Here is a 17,405-nt window from a genome sequence, read left to right on the forward strand (position 1 = left end):
TAAAGCTGGAAAACAGTGTGACAAGATCTGAAAAAATGCTAAGATACATAGAAATATTATCATTTGGATAAAAGGATCATACTCTTGCAACACCATCCGATATGATCCCATGAGATCTCTCTCCTGTTTGGTACACATTAAAAGGAGTCATTTTAAGGTCAACAAATTTTTATATAAAATGAAAAGGGAAAAATAGACCAGTGCAGTTAATTAAGAAAAAATGTAACCAGTCTTCATTACATAAATCATGGGTAAGACCACATTTGGAGTACTGTGTCACTTTCTAGCTGCTTCTCCAGCACAAACAATCCTTGGAAGGGCTCCTAAGATGTGCTGTCTGCACCATAAGCCCTATGAAGTGAGACCTGAGGTCCTAAATAAAGATATTTTGGAGAGGAAGTGTGTGGGGGGGGGGGTTTGGGGTGGGAGGGTGGGAATACGATAGAGATATTAATTTACTTCATAACTGTAAATAATATAAAATAAATTCTCATTGTAAAGCAAGACCTAGAATAAGAAGTCATGAATGATGCTCAAATGTGAAGGGGGGGAGGTAGATTCAGGAGTAGCATAGAAAAAAAAACCAAAGAAAATGTGATAAATATCTAGAATAAACTTCCAGTGGAGGCAAAAACAGTAACAGAATTTAAAAACGCATAGAATAAACATATAAGATCCATATTGAGGACATGAGGGTGAAGCCTAAGATCAATCCAAACGTCAAATAGGGTAGTGAATGATTTGTGTTGAAATGGAGATCTCACTTTTTCAATAACTCAGTAGTACTTATAAAAATGTGATGAGATTTTATAGACAAAAAGCTAGTACTGTGTCTATTTATAGAGAAAGAGCAAGCACCAAAAATATAATAGTGAAGCAGAGGGCAAAAAGAGAGAGAAAGTAGCTATTTGAAAAGTATGTTATATAACAATGTCTGTGTTCCTCAAGGACTGTATTAAGCGATGTGCCATGTAATTCAATTTAAAAAATTGCTTTTCATACATTGGGACTCTATTTGATATTATATATACTCCAAATTTTCACTGAACAGAACTCTTTAAACCAGAGTCATTAGTGGGGTTTATTCCAGTTTTGCTGTATGCTATAAAAGGCAATTAATCAAGCCTTTAAATAAAAAATATATAAATTATGCTACATTTCCTTTTTTGTACTAAATCACAGAAAAAAGTATTATCAGGCTTACATTTGACTGTGCTGCGAGATTCCTGCAGGCCAGCTGATTCAGAACCCCAAGACAGGGACTCACATTCCCGTTCTTGACCTTGTCCAGGTCTTCCACCTGTGGCCACCCCTCCTTTGCTCAATCCACACATCTTCCACAGTCCCACGGTCCGTTTGCGTCCGTCCTCCAGTGTCTGATATACCCAGTTGGGGGTGAAAGCCGCTGCATTATTAAGAATGAGTGAGACCAGGGCCACTGCCACTGCCATGGCTACTAGCTTCTGGACAGTCATAGCCAGCTTCTGGACAGTTATAGTATGTAAAAGCTGTGAAGTTCCAATCAACTGTGGCACATTGATATAGAAGTTTGTTTAAATGGAAGTCATCCACAGAAAGGTGCTACAGCTGACTAGAGGACATCTCCACTCATTCTCAGAGCTGGCTCTCACAGCAAAATCAAATGCCAATAAGACAGGAAAACAAATTCCAAAGATACAGACCACAAAAATCACAAGTAGCTGTATGTCCAAACCAAAAGTGTTTCTTATCCGCCTCCCTCCATAGCTATTCCTGTGTCCAGGATTTGAAGAGTAGGGTCATCCATTCTTTTCAGGGTGAGGTAAAACCAAGATGAATCAAAATCACAGAGCTGCTGCAGAAGCAGCTCCTTCTACTTCTTCCAAGGAGAATGAAGAAATGTAGATGTTTTCAACTTTACACAACTCAGCTAAAAGGGAGAAATGAACATCCTTTTAAATAAATTCCAGTTGAAAAGGATTATTAGAAAAACTGATCACACCTTTCCACAAACAAGTTAAGAAAAAATTTGTTCCTTTCCTAAAACTTAAAAATAGTAACTGTTTATTGCTTAAGTGATGTCTTCAAATTTTCATGTTCTTAGAGAAGAGAGCTTGGCTTTGCTGTGTGAGGAAATGGAAGACAGGCTGTGTTATTGCTGCTTTGGAAGTTTGTGGATATGTGCATGGTCTCTCTCTCTCTCTCTCACTGGAGAGGAAATGGTTGTTTTGTGGCTGGATTTTTGGAGAGCTTCAGGGCGTAGCCTAGAACTGCAACAAAACACAAAATCATTCCAGCAGCATAGTTAAACATTAACAGGATGTCTTTCCTGAAAGAAAGAATAATGAAGAGACTAGTTCTCAGGTTCTTCTTTTAATGGCCCTGCCCCCTGTTTTTGTCTCCTCCTTCTGCTTCGAAAAAGTGGAAACGTTGTAGCTAGTCTGTAGTACATAGTACAAGATACACTTGTATGGATGGCAGATCATTGTTCTTAAAATAATGTGATAAAAAATGCATTATCTTCTGATCGCCATAGTGTGAAACCTTTAAAAATAAAAAGCTTGTTGCACAGCACATTATTTTACTAGGAAGATAGCAACAGTGCTAGCATTGCTTTCCCTTGGATAGTTAAAATAATAATGATTTCCATTTATTCTGAGTTTTTTTAAGTCCTCATACTTAAATGCCTAGTAGAGACATTAGCTAAGTAAATCAACACAGAAAAATGATAGACACAAAGGGTAATTTTATAAATGACTTTCTGTATGTAAAGCATATTTTGCATTTGAGAAAGCGCTCTTATAAAACTGTGTAGCCAAATATACATGTGTAAATATGTGTGTTGACAAGATGGCATGTAGCTGTTCCTGGGATGTAGTTTGGGTAGAGTCGCAATGTATGCACATATATAATAAAATGTGCACACAGTTACACCTTCTTTGAAGTAGCTATAAATTTGTGGGAGAGCATTTGTGTGCCACAGGGAGTCATTGTAGAAATCTGTTATAAAGACAAATAGATGGCCATATAATAGGTGCCTTTTTGGACTTTTCACATAGGCACCCTGTTTTTAAATTAATATTGCTTACATTTTAGGTACTAAGGTTATAGAATTAGAGGGAAAGCTTATGAGGACAGATTTAAAGATCTCAATATGTATACTAGAGAATGACATGGGGATAGGGACACACATTTAATCACAGGGACAGAGCCCACAGGGACAAACTTTGTCCCCTTGTCATTCTCTAAAAGCTTGAGACTAACCTTAAACAGGCTATTCCAATTAGATGGAACAGCATCTATCAAATGCTAGTTTCCTTGTCATCAAGCAGATGAAGCCATTAGGTATGGATTGTGTCCATCAACCAGCAGGGGGAGATAGAGAGCACTCAACTTTTCACAGTGCCTCATGGCCAGCTAGCTCCACTGTCTCTTCAGTATTCTCTATCTTCCCAAGCAGGGTGGCTGCAGCTTCTTCGCGCTCCATCAAAAATCTGCCAGGGGGTGGCTCCTGGCTTGCCAGTTGTTAGCCAGGGTGTTAGAGGCAATAGCAGCTTCACTTTGAAGCCACATAGGTCAGCCCTTTCCCTGCCTTACCCATGCCCCCGTGGATGTGGACATATTAGCTTGCTTTTCCCTGTCCTTTCCCTCTCAGTGGATGCAGGCACATTGGTTCGGCATTCCCTGCCTTTCCTACTTATCTGAGCCTCCGGAGTGTTTTTATTTACCTCTTTTGCCTCTGCTTTCCTCACAGCATTAAAAAAAATAATAATTAAAGTCGCGTCGCGCTTTAGCGCACTGATCTTGGAAAAGAGGTTTTTTTCTTGAGATTCTTCTGCAGGACCAGAGCTGTGATACTCGGTCTAGTGAGGTAAGAGTGTTTTCTGACTCCTCCGGGGTGGGCCCGCGATCAGGACGTTTTTGGCGCGAACTGCCATTTTTGAATTTTACTGCTGTTTTCGGCGATGGCTGCGGAGACTGTAAAGTGCTGGTCTAAATCTGGCAAGCGCAAATCAGCAGCGGGGCTCTGTAATTCGTGTTGTACAGACAGTAGAGCCGGCCCGAGCATGGCGAGCGGCGATCTTTTGCGCTCTAAGCTGGCAGCGGACGCCATTTTGGATTTTCCACATGGCACGGCCTCCGTTGCGATGGAGAGCCCTGAATCCGGGGGGGGGGGGGGGTCCTCTGAGTGAGGCTAATAATACAGCTGATAGCCCTGGGCAGGATCCAGGCGGTCAGGGAGCGGTTTTCTCCCCTGATTTTGTTCTAATGCTGCATAGGGCAAACATGCTTAAAAGAGCTCTTCCACAGGGATCTTCGGACCCTCTGCCTGCCCCCGCCCCCCGGTGGATCTTGGCCTTTTGGAGTTGGCTTTGCCTGTTTCTTATCCTCCTGATAAATGCAGAAGGGCTAATTCCCCTTCTGAGTGTGGTGCACCCCCCTTTTCCCCCCGTGGTCGGGCTATGAGGATTCTGAGGGGTCTGGCAGAACTTCTTGGGCTGAGGAGCTAGAGTTGGGTGCAGAATTGCCACAGGAGCTTGATGATCCATCTGCGGTGAGGATTTTCCACCGCGAGGAGCTGCCAGCGCTTATTTCAGATGCCTTACAAACCCTCTCGATTGAAGATCCTGGGAGTTGCATAGCCTCCTCTGTTAATCCAAGGATGGCTAGTACCAGAAAGCCTGCTCGAGCCTTTCCTTTGCATGACTCCATCCAAGAGCTTATTTCGGCTCAATGGGCTGACCCCAAGGGACCTTTGAAGGTTGCCAGGGCTATGGGGCAATTATACCCTCTGAGTGAGGAACATTTGTCTCGCTTTGCAATGCCTAAAGTGGATGCCCTGGTCACGGCTGTGACAAAGAGAACTACCCTCCCTGTTGAAGGAGGTGTTGCCCTGAAGGATATTCAAGACCGCATGCTTGATTCAGCTCTGAAGCGGTCCTTTGATTTGGCAGGTCTCACTGTTCGGGCGTCTGCTTGCAGTTGTTATGCTGCTAGAGCCTGCCTGGCTTGGTTACAGCAGGCAGTGGAACAGCCCGGTGATGGAGGGGAGACATTATCTGAAGTGGCTCCACGGATGGAGTCGGCCTTGTCCTTTTTGGCTGACGCCCTTTATGATATACTCAGAGCTTTGGCTAAACAAATGGCTGTAGCAGTGGCGGCTCGCCGCACTCTTTGGCTACGACATTGGGCGGCGGACATGGCCTTTAAGCATAGGTTGGTGTAGTTGCCCTTTCAAGGCCTTCTCCTGTTTGGTGAGGAGCTGGAAAACATTGTTAAAGGCCTGGAGGATTCCAAACCTCAGCGCTTGCCCGAAGATAAACCAAAGCCTTTCTCTAAGGGTCAGGCGGTCCGCTCCTCTTACAGACCTCGCTTCCGTGAAGCTAGAAGGTACTGCCCGGGGCGTGCTGCTGGGTTCACTTCGCATGCCCGCTTTCAGCAGAGAAACTCCTTTTGCTAGGACAAACGTTCCGCAGCTGCCGGTTCAGGGGCGACCCTCTCAATGATGGTGCGCCGGCCCCCTCCTCGTTTCCTGTCATCGGAGGAAGACTTTCCCTCTTTTTCGAGGAGTGAGCCAAAATCTCCGCAGATTAGTGGGTCTTGGACCTGATCAGAGACGGATACCGAATAGAATTTGATGCCCTGGTGAGAGACGTGTTTGTGGAGTCCCGATGCGGTTCTGCCGCCAAACTGGCGGCGGTAGAGGAGGCTTTGCACAGTCTGTGCCAGATAGGGGCTGTGACCCCGGTGCCTCCCACCAAACAAGGTCTAGGCCGCTACTCCATTTACTTTGTGGTGCCACGAAAAGGCGGGTCTTTTCGCCCGATCCTGGACTTAAAAGAGCTAAACAAGTCCTTAAGAGTGCGGCATTTTCACATGGAAACCCTGCGCTCCGTCATTGCGGCGGTACAGCCAGGAGAGTTTCTCATGTCTCTGGACCTGAAAGAAGCTTACTTGCACATACCAATTTGGCCCCCGCACCAGAAGTTTCTGCAGTTTGCGGTGTTGGGAAAACATTTCCAGTTTCGGGCCTTGCCTTTTGGCCTCGCCACAGCTCCCCTAACCTTCTCCAAGGTAATGATGGTAGTAGCTGCCTTTCTCAGGCAAGAGGGTATCCGGGTTCACCCGTACCTAGACGACTGGCTCATCAGAGCAGACTCAGAAGAAAAGAGTCATCTAGCTACAGCCAGAGTGGTTTCAGTCCTTCAATCTCTGGGCTGGGTCATCAATATGGCCAAAAGTTACCTGACCCCCTCGCAATCTGTAGAATATTTGGGGGCCAGGTTCGACACAGGCTTGGGCTATGTGTTTCTTCCCGAGCAAAGGCGGTGCAAGCTTCAGAATCGGGTCCGTCTGCTCCTGAGGATGCCCCGCCCGCGAGTTTGGGACATTGTCCAGCTGTTGGGATCAATGACGGCCACCTTGGAAGTGGTGCCATGGGCGAGAGCATACCTGAGACCTCTACAGTATTCTCTACTTCAACGATGGTCTCCAGTATCTCAGGATTATCAGTGCAGACTTTCTTGGCTCCCTGCAGCCCGCCTCAGTATGGAGTGGTGGCTCTCGGACAGCATGTTGCGGTGGGGAATGCCGCTGGCGCTCCCCGATTGGTGCCTAGTGGTGACAGATGCCAGCCTGAAGGGCTGGGGAGCACATTGCCAGGGGAAGCATGCCCAGGGTCTGTGGACGCCCGATGAGTCGGAGTGGTCTATCAACCGCCTGGAGTTGAAAACGGTGTTTCTGGCTCTTCTGGCCTTTCAAGTGACCCTGGAAGGATTGGCTGTCCGAGTGATGTCGGATAACACGACAGCAGTGGCCTATATAAATCGACAAGGCGGCACTCAGTGCAGAGCTCTAGCCGCGCAGGCCGAACAAATTTGCCACTGGGCTGAGCTGCATCTAGAGTCCCTGTCAGCAGCTCACATTGCAGGTCAGAGCAACGTGCAAGCGGACTATCTAAGCAGGCATCAGATCGATCCAGTGGAGTGGGAACTAGCAGACGATGTATTCCTGCAGATATGTGCCAAATGGGGCAAGCCAGTGATGGATCTTATGGCAACCAGTTCCAAAGCCAAAGTCCCGTGCTGCTTCAGCAGACGGGAGGGATCCTCGCTCTGCCGGGTTGGATGCCTTGGCTCAACCCTGGCTCCTGGGCTTGCTGTATGTCTTCCCTCCGTGGCCCTTGATAGGGCGAGTGCTCCTGCGGATTCGGCTGCATCCAGGAGAAGTGGTGCTCATCGCCCTGGATTGGCCCAGGAGGCCTAGGTATGCGGACCTCCGGCAGATGCTGTTGGAGGCTCCATTTCCGTTACCTCTGGTTCCGCACCTGTTGTCACAGGGTCTGGTGGCCATGGAGGACGCCTGCCGCTTTGGTCTTATGGCATGGCGATTGAGAGGGCGCAATTGAGAGAGAAAGGCTACTCAAATAAGGTAATTTCCACTCTCCTGCAGTCCCATAAGCGCTCCACTTCCGTGGCTTATGCCAGGATTTGGTGCCAGTTTGAAGTCTGGTGTGTTTCCAGAGCGTTTTCTCCGTTGCGGGTTCCTGTCTCGCCGATTCTGGACTTTTTGCAGGATGGTGTACACAAAGGCTTGGCCTATAATTCCCTGTGGGTGCAAGTGGCAGCTTTGGCCTCCCTGCGTGGCAAGGTTGAAGGTGTGTCCTTAGCTGCTCATCCAGATGTGGCACGGTTTCTTAGAGGGGTGCTTCGGCTCCGTCCTCCCGTGCAGGCACCTTGTCTAGCTTGGAACCTGGGGTTAGTATTGAAGGCCCTTCAGGGGGCTCCCTTTGAACCGCTTTGGCGTGCTTCAGAGAAAGATTTGACACTGAAGGCCGTCTTTTTAGTGGCCATTACCTCGGCGAGACGGGTGTCAGAGCTCCAGGCGCTGTCCTGTAGAGACCCTTTTCTGCAAATCTCAGAGTAAGGGGTTGGACCGTGCCTTCCTTCATGCCTAATGTGGTTTCAGCGTTTCACCTAAACCAGCCTGTTTTTCTTCCCTCCTTTGTTGAGGAGGAGTTTCCAGATTCATTTGGGCAGTTGCACCTTTTGGATGTGCGCAGGACTCTGTTGCAGTATCTGCGAATTACAAATTCTTTCAGGACCTCTGATCATCTTTTTGTGCTGTTTGCAGGTCCTCACAGAGGGTCTTCAGCGTCTAAAGCCACTATTGCCCGTTGGCTCAAAGAAGCTATCTTTTCATCATATCTGCTGTCTGGCCGGGCTCCGCCTGAAGCCTTTAAGGCACATTCCACAAGAGCGATTTCCTCTTCCTGGGCGGAAACTGGAGCACTTTCTCTTCATGAGATTTGCAGTGCTGCAACATGGGCTTCTAAGCTCTCTTTCGCCCGACATTACAGTCTGGATGTGGCTGCCAGGAGGGATGTGCGTTTTGGAGCACAGGTGCTAGCGCGTGGTGTGGCTTGTTCCCTCCCTATTTAGGGATTGCTTTGTTACATCCCATACATAATGGCTTCATCTGCTTGATGACAAGGAAGGGAAAATTAGGTTCTTACCATGATAATTTTCTTTCCTTTAGTCATAGCAGATGAAGCCATGAGCCCTCCCTGTATTGCAGTGATTCTGATTTTAGGTGCTGTTCTTGTTTCCTGAAGTTATATTCCTTCCTTGGGGAGTCGGAAAACAGTCTTCAGGATTCTTGTTACAGTTATAGGAGGATGAGTTCATTCCCTCCAGTTCATGTTTTGGGAGGATGAGTTTATTCCCTCCAGGAGGATGCAAGTATTCCCTCCGTTTATACAAAGTGGAGGACGAGTTTATTCCCTCCAGGAGGATAAGTTCATTCCCTCCTTTTTTTGAGTTCATGCCCTTGTTAAGGGGCCATCGTTCGCTGTGAGGAAAGTTCATGTTATTCCCATTGCGGTTTGCCATACTGCTTTGGAAGCTTCAAATACTGAAGAGGCAGTGGAGCTAACTGACCATGAGGCACTGTGAAAAGTTGAGTGCTCTCTATCTCCCCCTGCTGGTTGATGGACACAACCCATACGTAATGGCTTCATCTGCTATGACTAAAGGAAAGAAAATTATCATGGTAAGAACCTAATTTTCCCATCCATATGTAAAAACTTAACACATCTTAGACAACTGGCAACTGAATTAAATAAAAAAAAAACTGCAGAAGCTGCTTTTGGATTTAAATGAAGTGCTGTTAAATGACATAATTTGTATCTTGTCTGGCTTTGATATTGCAACAAGAGTCTTGTCTGCTGATCAGACTCCCACCATCTGCAATGTCCTGTCACGTGCCCAGTTGCTCAAGCATGTTACTGCAACAGATTCATCCATTGTTGCTGGCATCAAGGCACATTTCCAACACTTTTGACACTTATGTTCCTGTTTATCCACTACACAGTTTTGGTTCTCTTCTATATTTATAAGAGTTGGTTGTATATGTCTGGAATACAATCTTATATCCCAAGTCAGTATTCTATTTGTAGTCTCTGATCCACCAGTTGAAATCAGCACTTCAGGTCCCATAAGGTACCAGGCTAGAGTTTCAGAAATCCAGGACTGGCTCACAATTTCTCTACTGGAGCTGGGTAACTCAGCAGCTCTCCATCTCTACTCATTAAGCTTCTCCATTCTGCATAGTCCTCATACTAACTAATAAACTATTATTATCATATCTACAACTAGGCTCTGCATTTTTCCCTGCTACTTCTGGAGAGGTGAAATAATGGTGGGGGATAGGTTCCATGGTAGGAGGGGTGGGGGTACAAATATATGTTTGCCTAGGTCCCAATATAGTGTTAATCCAGCCCTGGCTGTAGACTGCTGTTTCCAAAACAACTGCATCATGACTATAGCAGGGCCAGACCTATCATTGGGTGACTGTGTTTTTCACACGTGGCCCTACTTTTCAGCCCGTGTTGACATACAGTTAAGACCCCTTAATATGACTCAGCATATGACTCCACAAGTCCATATCCCTCACAGGCCACCTTTGACATGCAGTAATGTAGGATATTCCTCCTTTATCCTGCCCGTTTTTCTTCTTATCTTGTTGGACAGTATCCAGTTACCACCACCTGGTTGATTTCTAGGTAGTTGTAGCCTGTTGACACCAAATTTTGCTATCTCATAACCTGTTTTTTCTTCATTTATCCATTTTTTTGTTTTCTTATCACTTATCCCCTTGCCTCTGTTCTTCAGTGAGTAAAGAGTGGATTGTTCACAATACTGCAACTGCTTAATCCTGTTTCTGCTACTGCTTGTGTCTCTGTACCAAGAACATGTACACCCTGGAGGAAAGGAGGAACAGGGGTGATATGATACAGACGTTCAAATATTTGAAAGGTATTAATCCGCAAACGAATCTTTTCCGGAGATGGGAAGGCGGTAGAACGAGAGGACATGAAATGAGATTGAAGGGGGGCAGACTCAGGAAAGATATCGGGAAGTATTTTTTCACGGAGAGGGTGGTGGACGCTTGGAATGCCCTCCCGCGGGAGGTGGTGGAGATGAAAACGGTAACGGAGTTCAAACATGCGTGGGATATGCATAGAGGAATCCTGTGCATAAGGAATGGATCCTCAGAAGCTTAGCTGAAATTGGGTGGCAGAGCAGTTGGGGGGAAGAGGGGTTGGTGGTTGGGAGGCGAGGATAGGGGAGGGCAGACTTATACGGTCTGTACCAGAGCCAGTGATGGGAGGCGGGACTGGTGGTTGGGAGGCGGGAAATACTGCTGGGCAGACTTATATGGTCTGTGCCCTGAAAAGGACAGGTACAAATTCAAGGTAAGGTATACACATATGAGTTTGTCTTGGGCAGACTGGATGGACCATGCAGGTCTTTTTCTGCCGTCATCTACTATGTTACTATGCTACTATCTATGTTACTTGAATTCTATCACAGTTCTGGTTTTTACCATCTCTTTGGGTAGGTTATCCCAGGCATCCACCACCCTCTCAGTAAAATCTACTTGAACTCCTTTTCCTCCTACATGTCCCTTTTCAGACTTACCAAAGAATACTGAATGCCCTGCATTCTTCAAGCCTTACTGAAGCCCCTATTACTTCTGATCCACATTGAATTTATAGCTTGCAGTAATTAAAGACAGATGTGTGATCTTTATCCAGAGAAAGAGATCAAGAACAGGATGTTCTTTGAATCCAAAGTGATGGGAGCAATGAATGGCCCTTTATTGCTTGTTCTAGAAACATGGAAGAACAGGTCTTTGTTTTCTAGAAAACATAAGACTTCAGTATTTACTTAATAACAAATGCAGCACTTAGAACTAATTCAGTGGCAAGTGCTGTAATTTTATATTTAATTAATTTATTTTTGTTTACTTTTAATTTCGTATATGCCACCTGTAAGCTGTCTTTATAAAGCTTAACTCATATTAACAGACAGTGTGCTAAGTGGTACATGGCCCATAGGTATAAATAGGATGCTCAGCATTTAGTGCATGCCAATGTCTATTAGCATGCACTAAACTTTAGTAAAAGGGCCTCTAAGTTTGTAGCTTTTACTAAATTGTGTTAAGTGCTAACGCATGCTTAATGCAACTAAAATAGTCAAACAAGAAGTTTGTTCCATCTATATAATTAGAGTTACTGTTTGATATTTGACTTATGTTTTAATTCCGGGGAAATTGTCCTGGCTTCTTATGATTGTTGTGAACTGCTTAGAACTTCACGGTTAGAGCAGTATACAAATACTATTGTTATATTAAAATGATTTAACGGAGCTATGGCAAGATACTAACACCTCAAAAATAGGTCAAGGCTATGTAACATTCGGATACTAGGAATCCTTGAAGGAACAGAAAAGACTTCCCCGGAGGCCTTTGTAGAGCAATTATTTAAAAGCTTGTTCCATATCATCAAGCTGATCAATCCATAGACTGGTGGGTTGTGTCCATCTACCAGCAGGTGGAGATAGAGAGCAAACTTTTGCCTCCCTATATGTGGTCATGTGCTGCCGGAAACTCCTCAGTATGTTCTCTATCTCAGCAGGTGGTGGTCACACACAGCAGCAGCTCTGGCTAGGCCTCCAAGCCTAATTTTTAGGTTTTGTTGAGTGCCTGGGGTTGAGGGCTCTTTTGAGCAAGTGCAAACCTGGTGGTGCCAGGTCCCTCCTTTTCTCCCCCCTCCCGCTGGCTCCGTAAAAAAAAAAAAAAATTTTTGAACGTCCTTAAAGGCGTTTATTTTGACGTTTATTTAAGCGTCTATTGCAGCTACTCACTGGGACACCAGGTCGTTACAACTCGGAGCGGATAGCAGGTAATTTTTACCTTTTTATAGCGGGCAGGGGGTTCCCCGATTCTTCTCCTCGTGGCATATGGCGTCGGAGGGCGAGGGCGCAAAGGGTCGCTCCCCGGGTCGCTTGAGCGCTTCTAGAGGGGATGCGGGGGTCTTAAAGCCTGATTCGCCCTTGTTGGGTGACAGTTTCGTGACCGATGAATGTCCCGGTCCTTCCTCCGGCGTGGCGGTTTTTCCCGCCATAAACGCCCATCCCCCGCTCCTCGCCTCTGCCATCTTGGCCGGCCACGCGGCTCGGACGGCTTCTTCTTGGGCCGCCCTTGAGGTTGGAGACATTAATGCCATGAACGCCCTTAATTTGGGCGACGGCACAGAAGCGGCTAAAGTTAAGAGCCGTTCTTCCCGCGCGGCTCCTTCGCGGAGTTTCGCGCCGGACGCCATTTTGGATGCGCAGCATGTCTCTCCCCCGCTATTGCGAGCGCCGGTTGAGGGTGCGTCTAGGGCTGTTGCCCAGGCTGCGGAAGTGCACAGTCTGGGGGGTTTCTCCCCCGAGTTTGTTTTGCTGCTGCATCAGGCCTTCCTCATGCACAACGCTGCCCCTGCTCCCTCGTCTGGTAAAGAGGTTGAGGTTCCCAGAGGTAAACGCCCTCGGGTTGATTCCCAGGCCTTGGAGGAATTTGTCTCCTCCGATGTAGATGAGGGCAGCGTGTCTGAGGTCTCCCAACGGTCCTTTGCGGATTCCTTGGAGGAGACGGATCCCCGCTCGGATGGAGCGGATGACCCCTCTGCAGCGCGGCTTTTTAGCCCAGAGGATTTGCCCAACCTGTTGTTACAGGCCATGGACACTTTGAAGATTTCCTCTCCGGAGGACGTCTCTCCCTCAGCCCCTGTTGGTTCTGCCATTATGCTGGGGACGAAGCGCCCGCCTAGAACCTTCCACGTGCATGATGCCATGCACACCTTGATTTCGGCTCAATGGGATGTCCCAGAAGCGAGCCTCAAAGTGGCTAGGGCTATGTCCCGCCTCTATCCTCTGCCTGAAGGTGAACAGGAGGCCTTTCTTTGGCCTACCGTGGATTTTTTAATCACTGCGGTGACTAAGAAAACGGCGTTGCCGGTGGAAGGTGGCACGGCCCTAAAGGACGCCCAAGACAGAAGATTGGAGGCGGCCTTAAGGTCGTCCTTTGAGGCGGCTGCTTTAAGTTTGCAGGCCTCAGTTTGCGGCTCCTATGTGGCCAGGGCGTGCCTGACTATGGTGCAGCGGGCTTCCCCCTCGGATCATTCCTTGAGGGCTGATTGGCCGGCCCTGGAATCGGGCTTAGCCTATTTGGCAGATTTGCTGTATGATGTCTTGAGGGCCTCAGCGAAAGGCATGGCTCAGACAATCTCTGCGCGGCGGTGGCTTTGGCTGAAACATTGGTCTGCTGACCACGCCTCTAAATCCCGCCTGGCTAGGTTGCCTTTTAAAGGCAAGCTGCTCTTTGGGGTCGAGCTGGACAAAATCGTGACCGATCTCGGCACGTCTAAGGGCAAGAAATTACCAGAGGTCAGGGCTCGGGCTAGTACTCGTCCCGGTACCTCCAGAGGACGGTTGCAGGAAGCCCGTCGGTACCGCCCGGGCAATCGGGTTCCTCTGCCCCCTCTTCCTTCAAGAGGAATTTCTCCCCCAAGCAGCATTCCTTTCGCAGAGACCGCCGTCCCGGAGGTGCTCCCTCCGGTCCTCCCCCAGGGTCTCGTACCCAATGACGGGGCCTTGGTCCACGCCCCAGTGCAGATTGGAGGACGGCTGTCCTCGTTTCTGGGCGAGTGGACCACAATAACTTCAGACGCGTGGGTGCTGGAAGTCATCAGAGACGGCTACAAACTAGAGTTCTGCCGACCCTTAAAAGACGGGTTTGTACTCTCTCCCTGCAAGTCTCCGGTCAAAGCTGTGGCAGTGCAGCAGACCTTGGACAATCTGATCCGCCTGGGCGCGGTCGTTCCGGTGCCAGAAAGTCAGCTTGGCAAGGGACGTTACTCCATTTACTTTGTGGTACCAAAGAAAGGAGGTTCTGTCCGGCCTATCCTCGACCTCAAAGGGGTCAATCGGGCCTTGAAAGTGCGGCACTTTCGCATGGAGACTCTCCGCTCTGTTATAGCGGCAGTGAAGGCAGGAGAGTTCCTGGCATCCTTGGACATCAAGGAAGCGTACCTGCATATTCCCATCTGGCCTCCTCATCAACGCTTTCTGCGTTTTGCAGTCCTGGGACGACACTTCCAGTTCAGAGCCCTCCCTTTCGGGTTGGCTACTGCTCCGCGGTCCTTTTCCAAAGTAATGGTGGTCATCGCGGCCTTCCTACGAAAGGAAGGGGTACAAGTCCATCCTTATCTGGACGACTGGTTGATCCGAGCCCCCTCTTATGCAGAGTGCGGCAAAGCTGTGGACCGGGTAGTTGCTCTTTTGAGCTCCCTGGGATGGATCATCAACTGGGAGAAGAGCCAGCTGCGCCCGACTCAGTCCCTGGAGTACCTGGGAGTTCAATTCGACACCCAAGTGGGCAGAGTGTTCCTGCCAGACAATCGGATTGTCAAACTTCAGGCTCAGGTGGACCAGTTCCTAGTAGCCTCTCCCCTTCGGGCTTGGGACTATGTGCAGCTGTTGGGCTCTATGACGGCCACGATGGAAGTTGTGCCCTGGGCCAGGGCTCATATGAGACCACTTCAACACTCTTTGCTGCAGCGCTGGACTCCGATGTCGGAGGATTATGCTGTGCGCCTTCCCTTGGACCCAGCAGTGCGCAAGGCGCTGAGCTGGTGGATGCAGACAGACAAGTTGTCTGCGGGAATGCCTCTGGTGACCCCAGAGTGGATTGTCGTCACGACGGACGCCTCTTTGTTGGGCTGGGGAGCCCACTGCTTGGGAAGGACAGCGCAGGGGCTCTGGTCTCCTGCAGAGGCAAAGTGGTCTATCAACCTCCTGGAACTCAGAGCCATTCGGTTGGCGCTTTTGGAGTTCATCCGAGTACTGGTGTTGAAGCCTGTACGGGTCCTGTCGGACAATGCCACGGCTGTGGCCTATGTCAACCGCCAGGGAGGTACCAAGAGCGCCCCTCTAGCCAAGGAGGCTATGAATCTTTGCCAGTGGGCGGAAGCGAACCTGGAGCAGCTTTCAGCGGCCCACATTGCCGGAGTCATGAATGTCAAGGCGGACTTTCTCAGTCGCCATACCTTGGAGCCCGGAGAGTGGCAGCTATCTGCTCAGGCGTTCTTGGACATCACGAAGCGCTGGGGCCAGCCGAGCCTAGATCTGATGGCGTCATCGGCCAATTGCCAAGTGCCGCGCTTTTTCAGCAGAGGACGGGACCCTCGATCCCTGGGAGTAGATGCTCTTCTCCAACAGTGGCCGACACAAGAGCTTCTCTATGTGTTCCCGCCCTGGCCCATGTTGGGCAGGGTGCTAGACCGGGTGGCAAAGCATCTCGGCAGGGTAATCCTGGTGGATCCGGATTGGCCCAGGCGTCCCTGGTATGCGGACTTGATCAGGCTCTCAGTCGACGATCCTCTGCGGCTGCCAGTGGAGCAGGGCCTGTTACATCAGGGTCCCGTGGTGATGGAGGATCCCTCCCCCTTTGGTCTTACGGCCTGGCTATTGAGCGGCAGCGTCTGAGGAAGAAGGGCTTCTCAGACAAGGTCATCGCCACTATGCTGAGAGCGAGGAAGCGCTCTACTTCTACTGCTTACGCCAGGGTTTGGCGTATCTTTGCAGCGTGGTGTGAAGCAGGCTCACTTTCTCCCTTCACTGCTCCAATTTCTTCAGTGTTGGCGTTCCTGCAAGAAGGTCTGGAGAAAGGCCTGTCGCTCAGTTCCCTTAAAGTCCAGGTAGCGGCTCTGGCTTGCTTCAGGGGCCGCCTGAAGGGTGCTTCCCTGGCTTCGCAGCCAGATGTGGTGCGCTTTCTCAAGGGAGTTAATCACCTGCGCCCTCCTCTGCACTCAGTGGTGCCTGCGTGGAATCTCAACCTGGTACTAAGAGCATTGCAGAAGCCGCCTTTTGAACCCTTGTCGAGGGCATCTCCGAAAGACCTGACGTTGAAAGCAGTCTTTTTGGTGGCTATCACTTCAGCCAGAAGAGTTTCCGAGCTCCAGGCACTCTCATGTCGAGAGCCTTTTCTGCAGTTCACTGAGGCAGGAGTGACTTCGCACAGTGCCTTCCTTCCTGCCCTAGATTGTTTCTCACTTCCATGTGAATCAGCAGCTCTGTCTCCCTTCCTTTGGTAGGGAGGACTACCCAGAGGAGTACTCTGCTCTTAAATATCTGGATGTGAGACGAGTCATCATCAGATACTTGGAAGTGACCAATGATTTCCGGAAATCGGATCATCTGTTTGTCCTGTTTGCAGGTCCTCGTAGGGGTCTGCAGGCTGCTAAGCCTACAGTGGCAAGATGGGTCAAGGAAGCCATTGCAGCGGCTTATGTGGCCGCGGGGAAGGTGCCGCCTATCCAGCTGAAGGCTCACTCCACGAGAGCTCAGGCGGCCTCGATGGCAGAGGCCGGATCCGTCTCCTTGGAAGAGATATGCAAGGCGGCAACTTGGGCTTCGGCTCATACATTCTCCAAGCATTACCGTTTGACTGTGGCTGCACGGGCGGAGGCCCGGTTTGGAGCTTCAGTGTTGAGGTCAGGGATTTCAATGTCCCGCCCTGGGTGAGTACTGCTTCGGTACATCCCACCAGTCTATGGATTGATCAGCTTGATGATATGGAAGGTAAAATTATGTATAATCATACCTGATAATTTTCTTTCCATTAATCATAGCTGATCAATCCATAGCCCCTCCCAGATATCTGTACTGTTTTTATTCTGGTTGCATTTCAGGTTCAAGTTTAGTCTTCAGTTACTTCAGAAAGACTTCGTGTTCAAGTTTTTTCACTTGGATTCTTCAAGAGTTAAGACGAGTTTGTGTTACAGTGAGCTGCTGCATTCCTCTCCCTCTCCGTTTTACGGGGCTGGATTGAGACTTAAAATTCTGCCGGCACTCCCTCCCGCTTCGTGCGGCTGTAGGGCAGCTTTGTACCCCTCCCGCTTCGGCGGTGTTAGGGTCAGTCAGCTCCTCCCGCGGTTGCGGTTGCAGGATAAGCCAGATCCCCCCGCATCGGCGGGTGTGGTGTCCCTCCCCCGCTCCGCGGGGATGAGCTGGACGGATTCCCCTCCCCCACTTGTGTGG

At 48.9% G+C, this 17,405-nt stretch overlaps 2 protein-coding genes across 2 annotated transcripts in view; one reads left to right on the top strand and one right to left on the bottom strand.

The window, feature by feature from the left end:
- TMEM204 (transmembrane protein 204) overlaps positions 1-2,269 on the bottom strand; it is a 129,534-nt gene extending 127,265 nt beyond the window's left edge. Inside the window, exon 1 of the mRNA XM_030212532.1 lies at positions 1,205-2,269. Within this exon, the coding sequence (XP_030068392.1) occupies positions 1,205-1,475 (271 nt within the window). The 5' untranslated portion in view covers positions 1,476-2,269. The remainder of the gene's footprint in view (positions 1-1,204) is intronic.
- IFT140 (intraflagellar transport 140) overlaps positions 1-17,405 on the top strand; it is a 681,938-nt gene that overhangs the window by 504,677 nt on the left and 159,856 nt on the right. The window lies entirely within an intron of this gene.

Source organism: Microcaecilia unicolor, chromosome 8 (assembly GCF_901765095.1).
Source record: "Microcaecilia unicolor chromosome 8, aMicUni1.1, whole genome shotgun sequence".
In the NCBI taxonomy this organism is placed as follows: domain Eukaryota; kingdom Metazoa; phylum Chordata; class Amphibia; order Gymnophiona; family Siphonopidae; genus Microcaecilia; species Microcaecilia unicolor.